Genomic DNA, 19,829 nt, shown 5'->3' with positions numbered 1-19,829 from the left:
CTGACTCTTGACAGATTCTCTGGCGTACTGAAAGCCACCACTGCTGAACCTATCTGATCAACCAAGAACAAGCTTATCACCAGATACAGGTATCATTACATCACAAGATGTAAAGGTTGTTCTGGCAGCTCAGTCATCCACCAACAAACAGGTGTCTAAGAAACAGATTTCCCAATTACCAAAACCCATACAAAGAAATAAGCAACAGCATTACATACACCAGGGCACTTCAGAGAAATGCAACATAAGGGAAAACAGGGTAGAAACAGGAGAGGACAACTCAGAAAAGTGTCCTGAGGAACTCCTCCCACTGGGTAAGCCAAGAGTAGGTTACCAGACCCAGGGCTCTCAGAAGCACATAAGTTATGCCTCAATGCTGCTCATCTGCATTTTACATAGCATGATTACTTGGTAAGCCCTATATACTTAAAAATACATTGCTTTCTCACCCTTTCCTACTCTTACCTTTTAAAATTTTTTTTTTGAGACAGAGTCTTGCCCAGGCTACAGTGCAGTGGCACGATCTTGGCTCACTGCAACCTCCACCTCCCAGTGCAAGCAATTCTCCTGTCTCAAACTCCCGAGTAGCTGGGACTACAGGCTCTTATCACCATACCCTGCTAACTTTTGTATTTTTGGGTTTTTTTGTTTTTGTTTTCTTTTTGAGACAGAGTTTCACTCTTGTTACCCAGGCTGGAGTGCAATGGCGCGATCTCGGCTCACCGCAACCTCCGCCTCCTGAGTTCAGGCAATTCTCCTGCCTCAGCCTCCTGAGTAGCTGGGATTACAGGCACACGCCACCATGCCCAGCTAATTTTTTGTATTTTTAGTAGAGACGGGGTTTCACCATGTTGACCGGGATGGTCTTGATCTTTGGACCTTGTGATCCACCCGCCTCGGCCTCCCAAAGTGCTGGGATTACAGGCTTGAGCCACCACGCCCGGCTAACTTTTGTATTTTTGTATTTTTAGTAGAGACAGGGTTTCTCTAGGATGGTCTCGATTTCTTCACCTTGTTGACCACCCGCCTCGGACTCCCAAAGTGCTAGGATAACAGGTGTGAGCCACCACACCCAGCCTTATCTTTATCTTTTAAAAAATCATCCACAATTTAGGTCAGAGCCTTATCCTCTGTTACAAAACATGTTTAGAGTCAGACTACAACAAAGAGGCATAGTGTCTGCACAGCATTATTTTAATGCAAGAAAACAAAACTGCCAACTATAAGGATCTGAAAAATGTGACTACTTCAGGATTATTTTGGGGATGAACCACACCCCTTCCCTAATTATCCCTCAAAGGAAATATATCAGGCACTGTGGGCAAAGAGAGAAACAAGTCTAATTACAACATGTGCATTTGGTGGATGAAGAATTTGAACATTCTTGAACTCTGGCCACATCTCAGAAGACTTTCCACTTGTAGTTTAATTTCACTGAAGAGAAAAGTTTAAAGATCAGTTGCACTTCAACCAAGGCTCTATCAAAAAAAGACACAAAGAATACTTGACAAGCACAGGCATCCAAAGCAAAAATGGACAAATGGGATCACATCAAGTTAAAAAGCTTCTGCACAGCAAAGGAAACTATCAACAAAATGAAAAGAAGATCCACTAAATGGGAGAAAATATTTACAAATTATCTATCTGACGGGATTAATAACAAGAATATGTAAGAAGCTCAAACAACTCAATAGGAAAAAAAATCTAATAATCCAATTAAAAATGGACAAAAGATATGAATATACATTTCTCAAACAAAGATATACAAATGGCCAAAAAAAAAAAAAAAAGTATATGAAAACGTGCTTAACATCATTGATCACCAGAGAAACAAAAATCAAAACTACAGTGGGTGCTCGCTTCAGCATCACATATACTAAAATTGGAACAATATAGAGATTAGCATGGCCCCTGTGCAAAGATGACTTGCAAATTCGTGAAGCATTTCATATTTTTTTTTTTTTTTGAGATGGAGTTTCGCTCTTATTACCCAGGCTGGAGTGCAATGGCATGATCTCGGCTCACTGCAACCTCCGCCTCCTGGGTTTAGGCAATTCTCCTGCCTCAGCCTCCTGAGTAGCTGGGATTACAGGCACGCACCACCATGCCCAGCTAATTTTTTGTATTTTTAGTAGAGACAGGGTTTCACCTTGTTGACCAGGATGGTCTCGATCTCTTGACCTTGTGATCCACCCACCTTGGCCTCCCAAAGTGCTGGGATTACAGGCTTGAGCCACCGCGCCCGGCGCATATCATATTTTTTAAAAAATCTTTAAATATTAAAAAAAATTATGAGATATCATCTCATCCCAGTTAAAATGGCTTACATCTAAAAGATAAGCAATAACAAATACTGGTAAGGATGTGGACAAAAGGGAACCCTCATACACTGTTGATGGGAATGTAAATCAGTACAACCACTGTGGAGAACAGCATGGAGGTTCCTCAAAAACTAAAAATAGAGCTACCATATGATCCAGCAAGCCCACTGCTAGGTATATACCTAAAAGAAAGGAAATCAGGGCCAGGTGCAGTGGCTTACGCCTACAGTCCCAGCACTGTCTGAGGCTGGTGGACTGCTTGAGCCCAGGAATTTGAGAGCACCCTAGGGAACACAGCAAGACATCATCTCTACTAAAAATTTTAAAATTAGTCAGGTGCTCTGGCATGCACCTGCAGTCCAGCTACTTGGGAAAATCGCTTGAGTACAGGAAGTGGAGCCTACAGCAAGCTGGGATCATGCCACTGTACTTCAACCTGAGCAACAAAGCAAGATCCTGTCTCTAAAAAAGGAAGAAAGAAAGAAAGGAAATCAGTATATGCAAGAGAAATCTGCACTCCCATGTTTATTACAACACTACTCACCATAAATAGATTTGGAAGCAGTCTAAGTGTCCATCATCGACAGATGAATGGGTAAAGAAAATGTGGTACATAGCCACAAGGGAGTACTATTCAGCCGTAAAAAGGAATAAGATCCTGTCATTTGCTACAGTGAATAGAACTGGAGGTCATTATGTTAAGTGAACTACGCCATGCACGGAAGGACAAACTTTGCATGTCCTCATTTATTTGTGGAAGCTAGAAATTAAAACAATTGGGCAGGCGCAGTGGCTCACACCTGTAATCCCAACACTTCGGGAGGCTGAGGTGGGTGGATCACCTGAGGTAGAGAATTGAAGACCAGCCTGACCAATATGGAGAAACCCCATCTCTACTAAAAATAAAAAATTAGCTGGGCACAGTGGTGCAGGCCTGTAATCCCATCCCAGCTACTTGGGAGGCTGAGGCAGGAGAATCCCTTGAACTAGGGAAGTGAAGGTTGTGGTGAGCCAAGATCACGCCATTGCACTCCAGCTTGGGCAACAAGACCGAAACTCTGTACTCAGTCTATAAAAAAATAATTGAACTCATGGAGACAGAGAATAGAATGATGATTACCAAAAGCTGGCAAGAGTAGCAGGAGAAAGGGAAATGGGGATGTTTAATAGGTACAAAAATACAGTTAGACAGAGTAAGATCTAGTATGTGATAGCACAACAGGACGACTACAGTCAATAATAAGAGTATCATTGGATAGTGTGCAACACAAAGGAAGGATAAATGTTTGTGGTGATGGATATCCCATTCATGCTTTGTATGCCTGTATCCAAATATTTCTTTTTTCATTTTTTGAGATGGAGTCTCGAGAGTCTCGCCACTGCACTCAAGCTGGAGTGCAGTGGCGCAATCTCGGCTCACTGCAGCCTCCACCTCCCGGGTTTAAGCGCTTCTCCTGCCTCAGCCTCCCTAGTAGCTGGGATTACAGGTGTACACCACTACGCCTGACTAATTTTGGGGTTTCGCCATGTTGACCAGGCTGGTCTGGAAACTCCTGACCTCATGTGATCCACCTACCTCAGCCTCCCAAAGTGCTAGGATTACAGGTGTCAGCCACTACACCCAGCTCAAATATTTCATGTATCCCATTAAATATATACACCTATTACACCCCAAAAAATTTTTTTAAAAATTTAAATGTTTTAAAAAGGTACAAAGAGAAACTGACTGTATTACTTACACGTGATACTACAAGGGAAGCCTGCTGAAAATTTAAGACTACCCTGACTCCACATCAAGTGCTAACAGGAAATGGTTTGTATTTTCATACTAGGACTAAAAATATGACCGATTCTAAGAGCACTCTCCCCTGCAGAAAACACACATATCTTGGATTTAAAGATACATATGCAAATGCTTCAGGCCCCAGGCGGTCTCATAGAAGCAGTCCCTGATCAGATCTCTCATCCACAGCCCACGTGCTTCTGCAAGACACAGGTGGGAAGACATGTACAACAAATTTGGCGCTGCTTCTGCACTTCTGCTGGAGAGAAGGGCAGAAATGAACCTTCACAAATCCGAAATGGGAAGGCATCTCACTAGGCATTTGGATTAAGAACTATTGCTCGGCCGGGCGCGGTGGCTCAAGCCTGTAATCCCAGCACTTTGGGAGGCCGAGGCGGGTGGATCACGAGGTCAAGAGATCGAGACCATCCTGGTCAACATGGTGAAACCCCCGTCTCTACTAAAAATACAAAAAATTAGCTGGGCATGGTGGCACGTGCCTGTAATCCCAGCTACTCAGGAGGCTGAGGCAGGAGAATTGCCTGAACCCAGGAGGCGGAGGTTGCGGTGAGCCGAGATCGCGCCATTGCACTCCAGCCTGGGCAACAAGAGCGAAACTCCGTCTCAAAAAAAAAAAAGAACTATTGCTCAAGAAGCCCTGAGCAAGGCCTACGAGTTCTGATCTCTCTAACGTCCTCTCCTTGTCCATGCGGCCTGTGCCATGCTGGCTTCCTTGACGCTCCACCAACCCTTCAGACATACTCCCACCTCACGACCTTCCCTGGGGGCTGTTCCCTCTACCTGGACGCTCTTCTCTCAGACTCCTCATATCTTCAAGTCTCGGCTCAAATGCCACCTTTGCGAAGAGGAAAAAAAATGCCTTTTCTTTCCCATGATATTTATCACCTCCTACTACACCGTATAATTTACTTAACTATCTATAATTCACCATGTTTCTCCTCTCCCCCTCAAGCTCCAAGAAAGCCGAGTTCTCTGTCCTGATCACTGACGTCTATTCCAAGCATTTAGAACAGTGCCTGACACACATAGTAGGAGCTCCAGAAGTATTTTCTGAATGAATGAACAAACTTCTTGACATGAAGACTCAGAACAGGAAGGGGGTGGAAAGGACGATGGTGAGGGGAGAAAGAAGCGACAGAGGAGAATTCCCAAGGGAGAGGCAGAGACGGGCTGAGGCCGGGCCGACCCCCGTTTCTCCCTCAGCGCTGATGGGAGGCGGACGAAGGTGCAGGGCATCCCGCCAGTGGCATCCGAGGTACTCACAGGCAGGGAGCGGAGGCCGGCGGGCTCCTGGGCTCACTGAGAAAGTTCAGCGGCAGGACAGACCCACGCGGGATCCGGCCGGGCCCCCTTGGGAGCCCCGACCCCCGGCCCTTCCCCTCCCAGCAGTGCCCACAACCCCAGTTCCTCTCCAGAATCCGGAGGGGAGTCCCGGGCCTCAACCCCTTCTCGGCTCGGGCCCCTCCACCAGCCGCCAGCGACCCGGCCCTGCGCTCCGGCACCTGCCTGGCCGCGCCGGGGTCCTTACCCCGGTCGGCGAGGAGGCCCCAGCGCGCCCCTGCGGCCTCAGCCCGCTCGGCTGCCCGATCGCCCGGCACAAGGGCAGGAAGCGATCCGCGGCGCTCCCCACCACCGGGAAGGTGCTCCCGACGCCCCACGCCCGGGCCGCCCCAGCCCGACGCCCCGCCCGCGCGGCGCTCCCTCACCTCAGGGCGTACGTACGACACGAAGGAGGGCTTGGGCGCCTTGGTGCCGCCACCACCACCGACTACCCCTTTCCCTAGCATACCGCCGCCCTGGGAAGCAGCGACGCACGGGCGCAAAGGCGGCGGCTCGGGCTCTGGCTGGGGCAGCAGCGGCGGCCACCAGCACTAGCGGCTGGGGCTCCGCCCATCCCCAGGCCGCTGCCGCCGCGGTGCCGCCCGCATCCGGCTCTGCGGCTGACACCGCTCGCCCCGCCCAGGCTCGTGGGCCCCGCCCACCCCGCGCGCGGCCCAGCGAGCCTGGAGCCCGCACGCGGAGGCCACGCCCCCCCATCGCGGCAGGAGGGTCTGACCCGCCGAGATTCACCACCTTCCTGCTGCACAGCCCGCCCTCATGCTTTCTCTGATTGGCCAGAGACGTTGCCGGCTGAACCCCTTCTTGAACGAACCTGGAGAGATGTTTCCTCTAACTAATCCAGACAGCGTTCTCTCCGGACTTCCCGACGATTGGATGGATGTCACCATCGTCCAATGATCCTGCACTCACCAAGTTGTCGTGAGCTGTGGTTCACCGCAGTCGTTTTCTTCCTTTTGCTGTGTCTTTGGAATAAAACGTCCAAAAGCGGGATGTATGGAATCTCGCTATAGGAGTTCCAAATTTACATCGGTGACGTTCAAGGTATTTTATTTTATTATATACTTTTGAAACGGCGTTTTGCTCTTGCCGCCCAGGCTGGAGTGCAATGGCGCGATATCGGGTCACAGCAACCTCTGCCTTCCCAGGTTCAAGCGATTCTCCTGCCTCAGCCTCCCGAGTAGCTGGTATTACAGGTGCCGTCCAGCCAATTTTTTTTTTTTTTGGCGGGGGGCGGTCAGAGTCTCACTCTGTTGCCCAGACCGGAGTGCAATCGCACAGGCTAGGCTCACTGCAGCCTCCGCCTCCTGGGTTCAAGCGATTCTCCTACCTCAGCCTTCCGAATAGCTGAGACTACAGGCGCGTGCCAGCACACATGGCTAATATTTTTTATTTTTAGTAGTGACGGGGGGGTTCACCATTTTGTCCAGGCTGGTCTCGAACTCCTGATCTCGGATGATCCATCCGCCTCGGCTTCCCAAAGTGCTGAGATTACAGGCGTGAGCCACCGCGCTCAACCTCAAGGTTTATTATTTTAAATGTAAACAAAAGAGAAAAACGGGTGACTCATGCCTCTAATCCCAGCACTTTGGGAGGCCGAGGCGGGTGGATCTCTTGAGGCCAGGAGATGGAGACCAGCCTGGCCGACATGGAGAAATTCCGTCTGTACTAAAAATACAAAAAAATAGCCGGGCGTGTTGGCAGGCGCCTTTAACTACTTGGGAGGCTGAGGCACGAGAATCACTTGGACCGAGGCTGCAGGGAGCCAGGATCGGGCCACTGCACTCCAGCCTGGGCGGCAACGCAAACCTGTCTCAAAAAGAAAAAGAAAGGAGGTGGGGGGGAGACAAATCAAGTGTTAAGGCAGTAAGGAATAAGTTTGAGTGTTTGATAATAAAAGACTTTGTCAACTTCATTTTTCCAAACTTTTTCCGCTTCTTTGTGTTTCTAACAGGATGAATATCAAGAGCCCGTAAGAGACTTAGTTTTAACTCTACAAAGTTATTGATAAAACCCTCACTTTTTAGCCAAGATTGCAAAGAAGAAAATTCATTTCAATTCTACATTTGGTGCCAAGCATTGTTAGCTTCAGATAAATAAGAACAAATCCAGATCTTAAGAAATTCAATCTAGTGGAAAAAAACTGATAAATATATGCAGTTAATGTTTTAGGTGTTAGGCACTGTGCTAAGTACTCTCATCAGTGACCTTGATTTTTACCCTCTTGATCTCCATTTGCTTCCCATTCCCAAATACACTGCAAGTAAATATAAAATCTTAGTGAAAACAAATGTGCTTGCTTTTGCAAAGTTTCAGCACAAGTCCTGCAGCGCACTTTCCAGCCAGATTGCCACTTATAAGCCTATTTGGTATAGCTGTGCTTCAGCTGCCACTGAGTTTCCTTATCTCTGTTTCCAGGTGACAAAACAGAGATGCAAGTAATTTGGCCAGGTCTCACAACTAATCACTGAGAGAGCTGGGATTCCGATCCAGGTTAGTCTCATTTGATATTCCAAGTTCTTAACATTTTAATTATACAAATTAGCAGCACAATGAAAGTGTGGTCCATTCTATTGGGGAAGTCCAAGTTGAAGCCATCCTTACAAGGTTGAGAAGAATTCTGCACAGAAATAAAGTTATAACCAAGCATTAATCAGACTGCAGTTTGACCTGCTTCTTTGTATTAATAACTCAATGTCAGGTAACACTAGGTGCTGACCATTTGCATCCCTGTTGTTTCAATAGGTAGGATTTCTAGCTCTGGAATCATAAGGGTTTTGTTTAAGAACTGCTTAGGCAGATTCTAACTTCCAGCAGAACAGCCAACATCAACCAGTTTAAAGATCACCCTCCCCAACATACACACACGCACACCCACACGCACACGCACACTCACACAGGAACCGAATCAGCATGAGAATACAATTTCTTCATCTCTCTGCCTCATGCCTTCACCCTGCACTTTTCAACCAATCAATGATCTCCAACTTTGGTCCACTTAAAAACCCTAGCCCCAGGCGGGGTGCAGTAGCTCACACCTGTAATCCTAGCACTTTTAGAGGCTAAAGTAGGAAACGCACTTGAGTTCAGGAGTTCAAGACCAGCCCAGACAACATAATGAGGCCCTCTCTACAAAACATTAAAAAATGAGCCGGGCATAATGGTGTAAGCCTGTAGTCCAAGGTACTCAGAAGGTTGAGGTGGAAAGATTGCTTGAGCACAGGAGTTTGAGGTTACAGTGAGCTGATATGTCACTGCACTCCAGCCTAGGTGACAAAGCAAAATTCTTTCTCAAAACAAACAAAAACCCCTAGCCTCAAACTCCTCGACTCCTTGGGGAGATGAATTTGAGGTTTCCTCCCATCTCCTCACCCAGCAGCTCTACAATTATACCTCTTTCACGAGTGTAACCTGGTGTCTTGGTGTATTGACTTGTCCAGTGCATTGGGCAATAAACCTCTTATGGTTACTAAGTAAAGCTTCACAAAGAAAGATATTCCTGGCTGGGCGCAGTGGCTCACACCTGTAATCCCAGCACTTTGGGAAGCCAAGGTAAGTGGATCACAAAGTCAGGAGTTCAAGACCAGCCTGGCAAAGATGGTCTGGTGAAACCCTGTCTCTACTAAAAATACAGAAATTAGACGGGCATGGCGGTGGGTGCCTGTAGTCCCAGCTACTTGGGAGGCTGAGACAGGAGAATCACTTGAACCTGGAAGGTGGAGGTTGCAGTGAGCCTAGACTGTGCCACTGCACTCCAGCCTGGGTGACAGAGCAAAATTCCATCTCAAAAAAAAAAAAAAAAAAAAGAAGGAAAAAAAGAAAAAAGAAATTCCTCATGGGGGTGTTAAAGAATAAATTTATTTGTCAAGACTAGTATCACTTTATATTTTGTAGTTTTCACTTTTTGAAGTAGAAAGGCAGTGCAGATTTTTAGAGACTGAGCAAATGTTTCCTTTCTCACTTTTCAAAGTACATTGAATTTCCACGACTTTTCACCAGTTATTAATAAATGTGAGTATGTCCAAAGCTGGCTTCTTTTGACATGAAACTAGTGCAGTCACACAGAATCTCACACTTAAGAAGGCTTGGAAGCCGGGTGCAGTGGGATTACACCTGTGATCCCAGCACTTTGGGAGGCCAAGGCAGGCAGATCACTTGAGTCCAGTAGTTTGAGACCAGACTGGGCAACCTAGGATGACTCGGTCTCTAAAAACAATACAAAGAATTAGCCTGGCATGATGGTGTGCACCTGTAGTCCCAGCTACTTGAGAGGCTGAGGTGGGAGGATCGCTTGAGCCCTGGAGGCAGCAATGAGCCATGATTGGAGTCACTCCAGCCCGGGTGACATAGCAAGACCCTGTCTCAAAAAAAAAAAAAAAAAAAAAAAAAAAGAGGGCTTGGGGTTTTATCCTTTGTGGTTTTGGCTTTGAGCTTTTGTTTTTTTTTTTTTTTTGTTTGTTTGTTTTTTTTTTGAGATGAAGTCTCCCTCTGCTCCCCAGGCTGGAGTGTAGTGGTGCCATCTTGGCGCCCTGGTTCAAGTGATTCTCCTGCCTCAGCCTCCTGAATAGTTGGGATTACAGGCCCCTGCCACTGCTCTTGGCTAATTTTTGTATTTTTAGTTGAGACAAGGTTTCACCATCTTGGCCAGGCTGGTCTTGAACTCCTGACCTCATGATCTACCCGCGTTGGCCTCCCAAAGTGCTGGGATTACAGGCGTGAGCCACCGCACCCGGCCGGCCTTGAGCTTCTTAATAACTTTATCATTGAGTTTGTGTTTTAAGTGAAGGTTAATGATTGATGGAGGATGGAGCACACTCAAGGGGTCTGGGCATCTCAGCTCATGCACAGTCCCACCTCCCAGCCCCTCCTCCTTCCTCTTGGGTGCCTGCTATCCCATGGCACTGTGGCTCTCCCTAGCCAACTCCACAACTGCTGCCCACTTCTGCCCAGGGCAGCAACCGGGTCTCATTGCCCAGGGGTGAGGGAGGGTGGAGTCTCCTGTCCTACCATCACCATCCACCCTCCCAGTGGGTGCGTGGGCACTGTCTCGCAGAGGATCAGGGTGAGGCACAGCTCCCTGACCCTCTCTGGTGTCTTCAGGTTAAGGTGGCAGCTATCCTTGCCCTAGGTTGGCAGTGCCTCAGCTACCGGCAGGGGCTTCCACCCACCCCCGTCCTGGTACCAAATATGGCCTGGATGGCAGAGGTGGCCATCCCTTAGGGGTCACCCATCCACTATAAGAAGGGGAGTTGACTTCCCCACCCCCTGACTGGGGCCCCACATTCTCATTTTGTGCTTGGCCCTGCAAATGATGCAGCCAGCCTAGCCTATTCCCTTTCTTATCTCTGTGTCCTTGGGCAAAGCACTTCCTCTCTCTGTGTCTCCATTTCCTCACCTTAAAATGAGGGTGACAACAACAATAATAACTACTTTAAGGTGGTTAGGGGACTGTATTAGGTTCTCTAGAGAGACAGAACTAATGGAGTAGATATATACATAAAGGGGAGTTGATTCAGGTATTGATTCACATAATCACAAGGTCCCACAATAGGCCGTCTGCAGGCTGAGGAGCAAAGAGAGCCAGTCCAAGTACCAAAACTGGAGAACTTGGAGTCCCATGTTTGAGGGCAGGAAGCATCCAGCACGGGAGAAAGATGTAGGCTGGGAGGCTAGGCCAGTCTCTCTTTTCACATTTTTCTGACGGCTTATATTCTAGCAGTACTGGCAGCCGATTAGATTTCACACATCCAGCATCCAGATTAAAGGTGGGTCACCTTTCCCAGCCCACTGACTCAAATGTGAATCTCCTTTGGCAGCACCCTCACAGACACACCCAGGATCAATACTCTGTATCCTTCAATTCAGTCAAGTTGACACTCAGTATTAACCATCACAGGTACTGTTCAGAAGATTAAACAAGTTGATTCAGGTGACATCTGGTACGCAGCAAGAACTAAATAGGTGATGGCTATCCTCTGTATGATCTCACCAAGTAGAACATAACTTACCAGTTTCAGGGATCATAGAAGGAAAAGCAAAGTGACTCCTTCCTGCTAATTAACTGTGGGACTTTGTTAAAGAAAGAAGTCAATCACTGAGACAATGGAAGAAGGCTTTTCAGGTGCTGCAGCTGAGGAGATAGTAGATCAGTCTCAAATCCATGTCCCTGACCAAATAAAACTAGGGGCTTATATAGTGGGGAAAAAATGTGACCATGTGTGGGAAAACAGGAATTAGGGAGGGAAAAGAAAGAGAAGTCGGTCAATAGGAAGCAAGTGGTCCATTAAGCAATCCTGATAAGTGAGGGGTTTGACATCTCATTGTCCAGATGTGGTGATCTGATAAGTTTCAATTCCTTGTTACTATCTGGGAGGACTGATGGTTGGTTTCCTGAGAAAGGAACTCAGATAAGACAAATGTAACTTTCTCAAGTTTTTTTTTTTGTTGTTGTTGTTGTTTTGTTTTGTTTTTCTGAGGAATGATTTACTTCCAATTATGTGGTCAATTTTAGAGAGGATGTGGCCATGCTGTGGCTCAGTCCTGTAATCCCAGCACTTTGGGAGGCCAAGGCAGGCAGATCCTTTGAGCCCAGGAGTTCAAGACCAGCCTGAACAACATGGTGAAACCCCCTTCTCTAGAAAAATGCAAAAATTAGGGAGGCATGGTGGCATGCATCTGTATTCCTGGCTACTCTAGAGACTGAGGTGGGAGGATCGCTTGAGCCTGGGAGATCAAGGCTGCAGTGAGCCATGATCATGCTACTGCACTTCAGCCTTCAGTCTGGGCAACACAGAGAGAGATACCATGTCTCAAAAAGAAAAAAGAAAGATTGAGAGCATCAATTTCTATGTTTGTTCAAAGAAACTGTGAACATCAGTTCTATAGGACAATTGGGCCAGTTTCAGAAGCAGAGCAGCCCTTACCAGACACCAAATCTACTGGTGCCTTGATCTTGGAGTTTCAGCCTCCAGAATAATGAGAAATAAGTTTCTAATATCTATAAATTCCCAGTCGAAGGCATTTTGGTAGAGCAGCAGGAATGGACTAAGGCATGCTGGTGAGGGCTCCACCCCTCGGCCTGTGCCCACGGACCTAGGTGAGGACAGGCATTTCTGTTTTTGTGCCCAAATGTTGCATTTCTCAAGACCACCCTGGCCTGCCACTCCCCCATCCTGTGCTGTAAAAACCCCAAGACCCTAGTAAGCATGCATATAAAGTGGCTGGACATGGAGAGGAAGGAACACTCCAGTGGACAAAGACACAAGTGGCTGGATGTTGAGAGGAATGCACCGTGATTAAGAGCACACTGATGCTGGCAGCAGGCCATCAAGCAGCGGAACAACGCGGGGGCCGGGTCAGAGGAGAGCCCAGGCCACTGAGCAGACTGACTCCAGGGAAGCCACCTTCCCACTTCATCCCCTTCTGTCTCCCCCATCTTCTGAGAGCTACTTCTACTCAATAAAACCTTGTGATCAATCTCCAAGCCTACATGTGATCTGATTCTAATGGTACACCAAGGCAAGAAACCCCGGGATACAGAAAGCCCTCTGTGCTTGCGATAAGGCAGGGGGTCTAACTGAGCTGACTAGTACAAGCCACTTATGGACGACTAAATTAAATGAGCACCCTATAACACATGCCCACTGTGGCTTCAGAAGCTGTAAGCATTCACCCTAGGCACTGTCCTGGCGTCGGAGCCCCACAGCCTTTTCTGCGTGCTCCCCGTAGGGGTTTGAGCAGTGGGACACTTAAGAGACGAGCCACACCCCCATCGCACGCCATCTGAGGGAGACAAGGGAACTTTTACCATTTCACTTCAGAATCAGTTTTGATACAGTGATGAAAACCCGAGCTTTTTTTTTTTCTCTCTCTCTTTCTTTCTTTCTTTTTTTTTTTTTTTTTTTGAAATGGAGTCTTGCTCCGGCACCCAGGCTGGAGTGCAGCAGGTGATCTTGCCTCACTACTACCTCTACCTCCGGGGATTAAGCAATTCCCCTGCCTCAGCCTCCCAAGTAGCTGGGATTACAGGAATGCCTCACCATGCCCCCGCCCCCCAATTTTTGCATTTATAGTAGAGTTGGGGTTTCACCACATTGTCCAGGCTGGTCTTGAACTCCTGACCTCAAGTGATCCACCCCTTTCAACCTCCAAGGTGCTACGATTAGAGCTATGAGCCACTGTGCCTGGCTCCCCCACTTTCTTTAAAGAGCAGAAAGGGGATGAGTACAGAGGACAAGCTAAAATCTGCTTCCATCTTGCTTTTTAAAAAGTTAATTAATTTATTTGCTTATGTATATTTTTTTCTATCTTGCTTTTAAGGTTCTCTAACTATCAGCATATTTTTACTTTGTCTTTAGGGTGTGAGGTCAAATCTCCTTTGGGAGAGTCTCCCAACTGATTGACAAATTCCTGTATGCTGAGGTCAAATAATTTTCCATCTATTCATAAACGCAGATGGAAGCCCCTAGACTCTGAAATATTTTACTTTACACAAAATGCTTCATGAACATTTCTTTCTCCTAATGCTTCCCTAAGCCTTCCTGGAGAGTTATAAATAGGAGCAAATCTTAGCTCACATAGAAATGTATGCCAGACCAAGCGCAAATCCATTTCTTCCCACAGACAGCTGAAACTCACAGGCAGCAGCACACTCCCAGCTGGCTGGGAGCATTTTACTGTGGCAGGTGGTTGAAGCCTACCCAGTTGCATTTCCTCCTCTTGGGAGTCACTTGAAGCAGCCTATTTGTGTGTCTTACTCATGTGTATCTAACAGGTGCCTAGCACATAGCAGGAATTTTAAAAATATTTTCACCTGAGTGAGTGAAATGGCATTCATTAGCTGAAAAGCAGAGAGGGCAGTGACTGACTCAGCACAGAAGCAAGAATTAAAGCTCTAGCACCCTAGTTAGACCTGCAGTTTTCTTTTCCTTTAATTTTTATAGATACAGGGTTTCAACATGTTGGCTAGGCTGGTCTCGAACTCCTTGGCTCAAGCAATCGGCTGGCCTTGGCCTCCCAAAGTGTTGAGATCACAGGAATGAGACACCACGCCAGGCCTCCTGCCTGCACTTTTAAGTGGATACAAACCAGGACCTCTTTTTATGTGTATACAATTTGTATATATATTTGAGGACTAAAACGCCTCTTGCCAAAATTCACCTTTAGCAAATGGTCTGGTGTCTGCAGACTTCCCTCTTCTTTCACTGGAACTAGAAAATTCCTTAACCTCTTACTACAACAAAGGGTCTTTCAGCCTTCCTCTGAAGATGGTGAGGAGCAGACCTGGATTAAAAAGCATTTGGATTGTTTTTAATCTTGTCGTGTTGTCATATGAGGGCCTGCTGGGGAGGCTTTGTGATGATTTATTGATTTTTACTTATTTATTTAGAGAAAAATTCTGGTTCTTGACCCCCAGGCTAGAGTGTAATGGCACAATCTCGGCTCACTGCAACCTCCACCTCCTGGATTCAAGCGATTCTCCTGCTTCAGCCTCCTGAGCAACTGGGATTAGAGGCACCTGCCACTACACCTGGCTAATTTGTATATTTTTAGTAGAGACAGGGTTTCACCATGTTGGCCAGGCTGGTCTCAAACTCCTTACCTCAGGTGATCCTTCTGCCTCGGCCTCCCAAAGTGCTGGGATTACAGGCATGAGCCTCCGCACCCGGCCTGTTTTATTTTTTGTGGTTTCACAAAACACACAACCTAAGTTGGTCACACTGTAGGAGACTTGAGGAGCCTACTCTTTGTGTATTCTGCTTTCTTCAAAGCACAAGTTAATATCCTGGTTGGTTTATTCGTTAAGTAGGGGTTACCATTAGTCCACTGTGACTCACCTCTTAGCCTCTTCCAATAAGACTGGAAGTTCTCAAGAGCAGGGATGGTCTCCTTTATCATGAGCACCTATCCAACCACTGACACTACTCTGAGTGAGTCCTCAGTGAGGACTGGAGAGATGGGGATTCTCATCCATTAGGGTGTGAGTGTCAACTGACGGGGCAAGAGGAAAGGTAATCTTGCAATATCTACCAAAAATAGTCTCATGGCCCAGTGTAGTGGCTCACACATGTAATACGAGTACTTTGGGAGGCCAAGGCCAGGGAATCACTTGAGGTCAGGAGTTCAAGACCAGACTGGACAACACGGTGAAACCCTGTCTCTACTAAAAATATAGAAATTAGCCAGACGTGGTGGTGCATGCCTGTAATCCCAGCTACTTGGAGGCTGAGGCAGGAGAATTGCTTGAACCTGGGAGGCTGAGACTGTAATGAGCTGAGACTGGGCCACTGCACTCCAGCCTAGGTGACAGAGCAAGACTCTGTCTCAAAAAAAAAAAAAAAAAAAAAAAAAAAATCATCTCAGGGCTTTAACTTCTAAAAGTGTAGCCTACAGATATACATGTGGAAAGGTGGTAAAGTTTTGTGGTTGAAGGCAGATATTCTGGACTCAGACTGCCAGGTTCAAGTCCTGCCTCCACCAGTTACTAGATAGGTAACCATTAATGATGCACTTATCTTCTTGGACCTCAATTTTCTCACCTACAGAAATGATAGTTGTGAGGATGATAATGGCAACTAGCTCCCAGGATTGAATGAGTTAATAGATGTAAAGTGTTTAGAGTGTTGGAAATATAATATGAGATCCAAGATTTAGTGAGTGATTAAAGCAAGGTGCAGAGCAGTTTGCATTTGTAAGAAAGGGTGGATTATAGAGTAAATGTATCTATCTCTTTTCCTTTTTTTTTTTTTTTTTTTTTGAGACACAGTCTCACTCTGTCACCCAGGCTGGAGTGCAATGGCACAATCTGGGCTCACTGCAACCTCTGCCTCCCAGGTTCAGATGATTCTCTTGTCTCAGCCTTCTGAGTAGCTGGGATTACAGGTGCCTGCCACCATGCCCAGCTAATATTTTTGTATTTTTAGTAGATACAGGGTTTCACCATGTTGGCCAGGCTGGTCTTGAACTCCTGACCTCATGATTCACCCGCCTTAGCCTCCCAAAGCGCTGGGATTACAGGTATGAGCCACTGCACCCTGTCAATTTTTGTATTTTTACCAGAGACAGGGTTTCGCCATGTTGGCCAGGCTGGTCTCAAACTCCTGGCCTCAAGCTATCCACCCGCCTCGGCCTCCCCAAAGTGCTGGTATTACAGGCATGAGCCACCTCATTGAATTCTTTCTGAATTCTTAAGCATCTAGAATCTGTTTGCTATCTTAGCCTGTCCACATGAATATGCCTTTGATTGACTGGACCAGGTTCGTGTCATTTCTTCTTGAGAGCTACTGCGAGCTCCTCACAGTCAAAGGCCCCTCCTGCGCTCCCTGATATGCCCTGTTCCCAAAGTGCTGTCCTCAGTGCTTTGAGTAAATCAGCAGATGGACAGAAAAGTCTTCAGGGCTTGACTGAACCATGGAAGCCGTTGGGACGAGGACACTGTGCCCTCTACAGGACGATTGCAAAAGTGTTGACCAGGAAGGTATTCTCAGCACAGACTGGGACACTCTCCCACAAAGCTGCACAGGATGAAGGAAAATGACAAAGGAGGCTGGGCTGGGTCCTTCCCTGCCTGCTGTCACCAGGCCTGCTGTCTGTCACCAGGCCTCCTCTGGGCACACTTGCTGGGTCCACAGCCACATGAAGCATGGAGTAGAAGCCGGGCTCGAGCCAGCTGCAGGCCACCCTGGGGGCCACAGAACTGTACACTCCCAGAGCTGGGAGAAAACTCATTTTGAAAGGGGGGTGCACTCACAGGGCCCGGAGAAGTAAAACAACTCGCCCAGGATCACAGTGCTGTCAGTGGCACCCTGGCACTTACTCTGACCATGTGACTTCTGAACCGTGATTCTGAGCGTCGTGGTCTGATGCAGGCAACTGAATCCGGTTATTTCTGAGCTTTTTCTTTGTCATTCCAGGCCTTATGAGCCAGTCAATCTTCTCTTCCTTCTAAGTTTTGTTCAGGGCTGAATAGGGTTTGAAAATCCGGAAGCACACCATTCATTTCCGGCTCCTCTCTCTGTTTTCCTCCCTCTCCCCTCTGGGCTGAATTGAAGGCTCTAGGAGTGCACGGAGCCTCTATCTGAGGTGGGATGGGTGGGGTTGCCCATCTCCCTGACTTGGGTCCCAGGACTGGGCTTGTCTGTTTCTCGCAGGGAAGGTGCTTGGCTCCGAGAGCGCTAACTGGGGCCTGCTGTCACTCCTTCCTGCTCCGGTGCAGCTCGCTGGCCCGGTGCTTCCTCAGAGATGCAGCTAAGTCCTTTCTCACCCTTTGGATGGCTTATGCCTTGTCCTTGAACCGGTGTGCTCATTTCCTCTGCTGGGCAGCCTCTCAGTAGCACCTTGGCTCTCTCTCCTAAGTACTTGCTGTGTCTCACTTGAAGGCTGTGGAAAACTTGGGAGACATAGGGACAAGCTCTGTAGTGCCTGGAAAGGCCATGGCTCCACTTCAACCACTCTGTACCATGTACGTGCATGCGTGCACGTATGCATGTATGTGTGCACGTGTTCATGTATGCGAGCACGTGTGCATGTGTGCATATGTGCATGCAAGTGTGTGTGTGAGTGCGTGTGTGGCAGGGTTGAGGGAGTTGGTCAGCAGGTCCACTAGCTACAAAACTCCCAGACGGAGGTGCAGGACTGAGGCCCACTCTTCTCTCATAGCCCCCCAAATGATGGGGCAAACTATGGGGCAGGTGATGAGTGCAGTGACACTACCTCCTTCTCCCTCTGCTCTTTCCAGACCTGTCTCTCTCCCAGCTCAGAGCCCTCATGGGGAGTGTTTGTGTGTGTGTGTGTGTGTGCGCGTGCACACGTGCATGCTGGAAGGGAAGGAGAGTTTGGGTGTGGGGGACAGAAGTAGCAACCAGAAAAACCTGTTGTGTTTCCCACTTAAATTTCTCTTGACTCATTCCAGGATAATAGAAGTCAAGTTCTGGCATCTGACTTAGGGGTGATCTCCATCCAGGAGGGAGGACTCAAGAAGCTTGTTGATGTCTCCAATTATTAATATTGACACAATTAAATGTTTTACATGTCATTCAATCAAACAAAGGCTACAGATCACAAATAAAAACAATATGTTCTTCCTTCTGGATTTTACCTGAGATTAAAGCATTAAGTTTAGGTCTGAGAATTTCTGGTTCTGCTGAGCTGATCAGGGAAGAGTGATGTGAGAAGTAAAAAAGTTCCTTTTTAAAGTTTTCTTTCTTGTTAAAGAATACGCATGCTAATAACTTTGTTAAGCCCTATCCTATGTAGCTGTTAAACATGTCATGCTTATAGTCACGTACATTCTATGTCCTTGCACTTTAACCAAAATATCTGTGCTGGATGTGCTCACAGGCATGTCCCAGCTCTCCATTGCTTTTACCTGTTTAGAAAAGTTTTAAGTTATTAGTCAATCAGGTTTTAGTTTAGATTGTGAGGTCTGGCTCCAGCCAACAGAGATCAGAAACAGCAGTAAGGATGATCCCAAATGCATAAGGAAGAAATTTGTCTATTTTCCTTTATTCATTATACGCTCATGGCAAGATGGATAGCAAGAGTACCTTTCCTGCAGTCGAGGAAGTAAAAATTATGTTGCTAAAAGATCCTTTATCTCAGTGCTGATTTTTCTTTGTGGCACCAAGCATCTATTTCCAACAAATGAGAACAGCCAGGCTGTCTGTCTGTTCTTCAAGCTGAAGGAAGAGGGCACTGAGACAATCTTCTCTTCCTTCCAAGTTTTTTTCAGGGCTGATTGGGTTTGAAAATCTGGGAGAACAATCAGAGGAGACCTCTTGTCCACAGAGGAGAAAAGGGCCCCTGGACTTTGGAGCCTAATGATCTTAGAAAGAAGGAATCTGTTGCTGACTTAGGAGCTTGGGAGAACTTTCTCAAATAAAAACAGGCCAGGCAGGCCTCCCTGCTGGGATATTTGATCTTTGCTCAAAGTGCAGTCAGACCTGTTTTGGGCTTGGCTGATGGTTCTCACTCACTGAAGAGCTGAAAGGCTTATTGTTCAGGTGGCTGTAAAAGAACCCAGAGGCTGTGAAAGTCCCACTGTTTACTATTTGAAAAGGCCATCTGTCTCAGGGTTAAAATGTAATCGAACAAATTTTTTAAAAATCCTTTTGTCCGAAGGCAAAAAAGAGAACATAAGGAGTAGAAATTGCTAAGGTGCGAAGAAACATCTCTGTATTTTACAGAGTCACTTTTCTGCTTGGGCATTGTTGATGATCAGCCATTGCCCTGTCCCCCTGCCTCCCTCCAGAACACTGGAGTCTATTCACCATTCATTCACCTGGCCTCTGGAACGGGTTCTGAGGGCAGCCAAGTACAGCACCCAACAAGGCAACCTCAGAAGCTGCAAACGTCTTACATAGGTTTAA

General features: G+C 47.1%; 1 protein-coding gene, 1 long non-coding RNA gene and 1 other non-coding gene across 5 annotated transcripts in view; 2 read left to right on the top strand and 1 right to left on the bottom strand.

Annotated features, from left to right (window-relative positions):
- MTMR12 (myotubularin related protein 12) overlaps positions 1-6,054 on the bottom strand; it is a 101,638-nt gene extending 95,584 nt beyond the window's left edge. For 2 of the 3 annotated variants that reach the window (XM_039469759.2, XM_074386792.1), the window contains exon 1: positions 5,832-6,054. In XM_039469759.2, coding sequence (XP_039325693.1) covers positions 5,832-5,912 — 81 coding nt within the window. In that variant the 5' untranslated portion in view covers positions 5,913-6,054. The remainder of the gene's footprint in view (positions 1-5,831) is intronic. The other variant, XM_039469763.2, reaches the window with a different exon arrangement.
- LOC120365658 (U6 spliceosomal RNA) lies at positions 1,853-1,956 on the top strand. The gene has a single exon (XR_005580546.1). It is a non-coding gene; the product is annotated as a U6 spliceosomal RNA (small nuclear RNA).
- Positions 6,055-6,360: 306 nt separating the features above from the next.
- LOC141583532 (uncharacterized) overlaps positions 6,361-19,829 on the top strand; it is a 33,397-nt gene continuing 19,928 nt past the window's right edge. Inside the window, exons 1-2 of the long non-coding RNA XR_012516183.1 lie at positions 6,361-6,507; positions 7,882-7,956. This is a non-coding gene — a long non-coding RNA (uncharacterized LOC141583532). The remainder of the gene's footprint in view (positions 6,508-7,881; positions 7,957-19,829) is intronic.

This window comes from Saimiri boliviensis, chromosome 1 (genome assembly GCF_048565385.1).
Source record: "Saimiri boliviensis isolate mSaiBol1 chromosome 1, mSaiBol1.pri, whole genome shotgun sequence".
NCBI lineage: Eukaryota > Metazoa > Chordata > Mammalia > Primates > Cebidae > Saimiri > Saimiri boliviensis.
The sequence above is the reverse complement of the archived record's forward strand: the minus strand, read 5'-3'. Positions and strand labels throughout refer to the sequence as shown.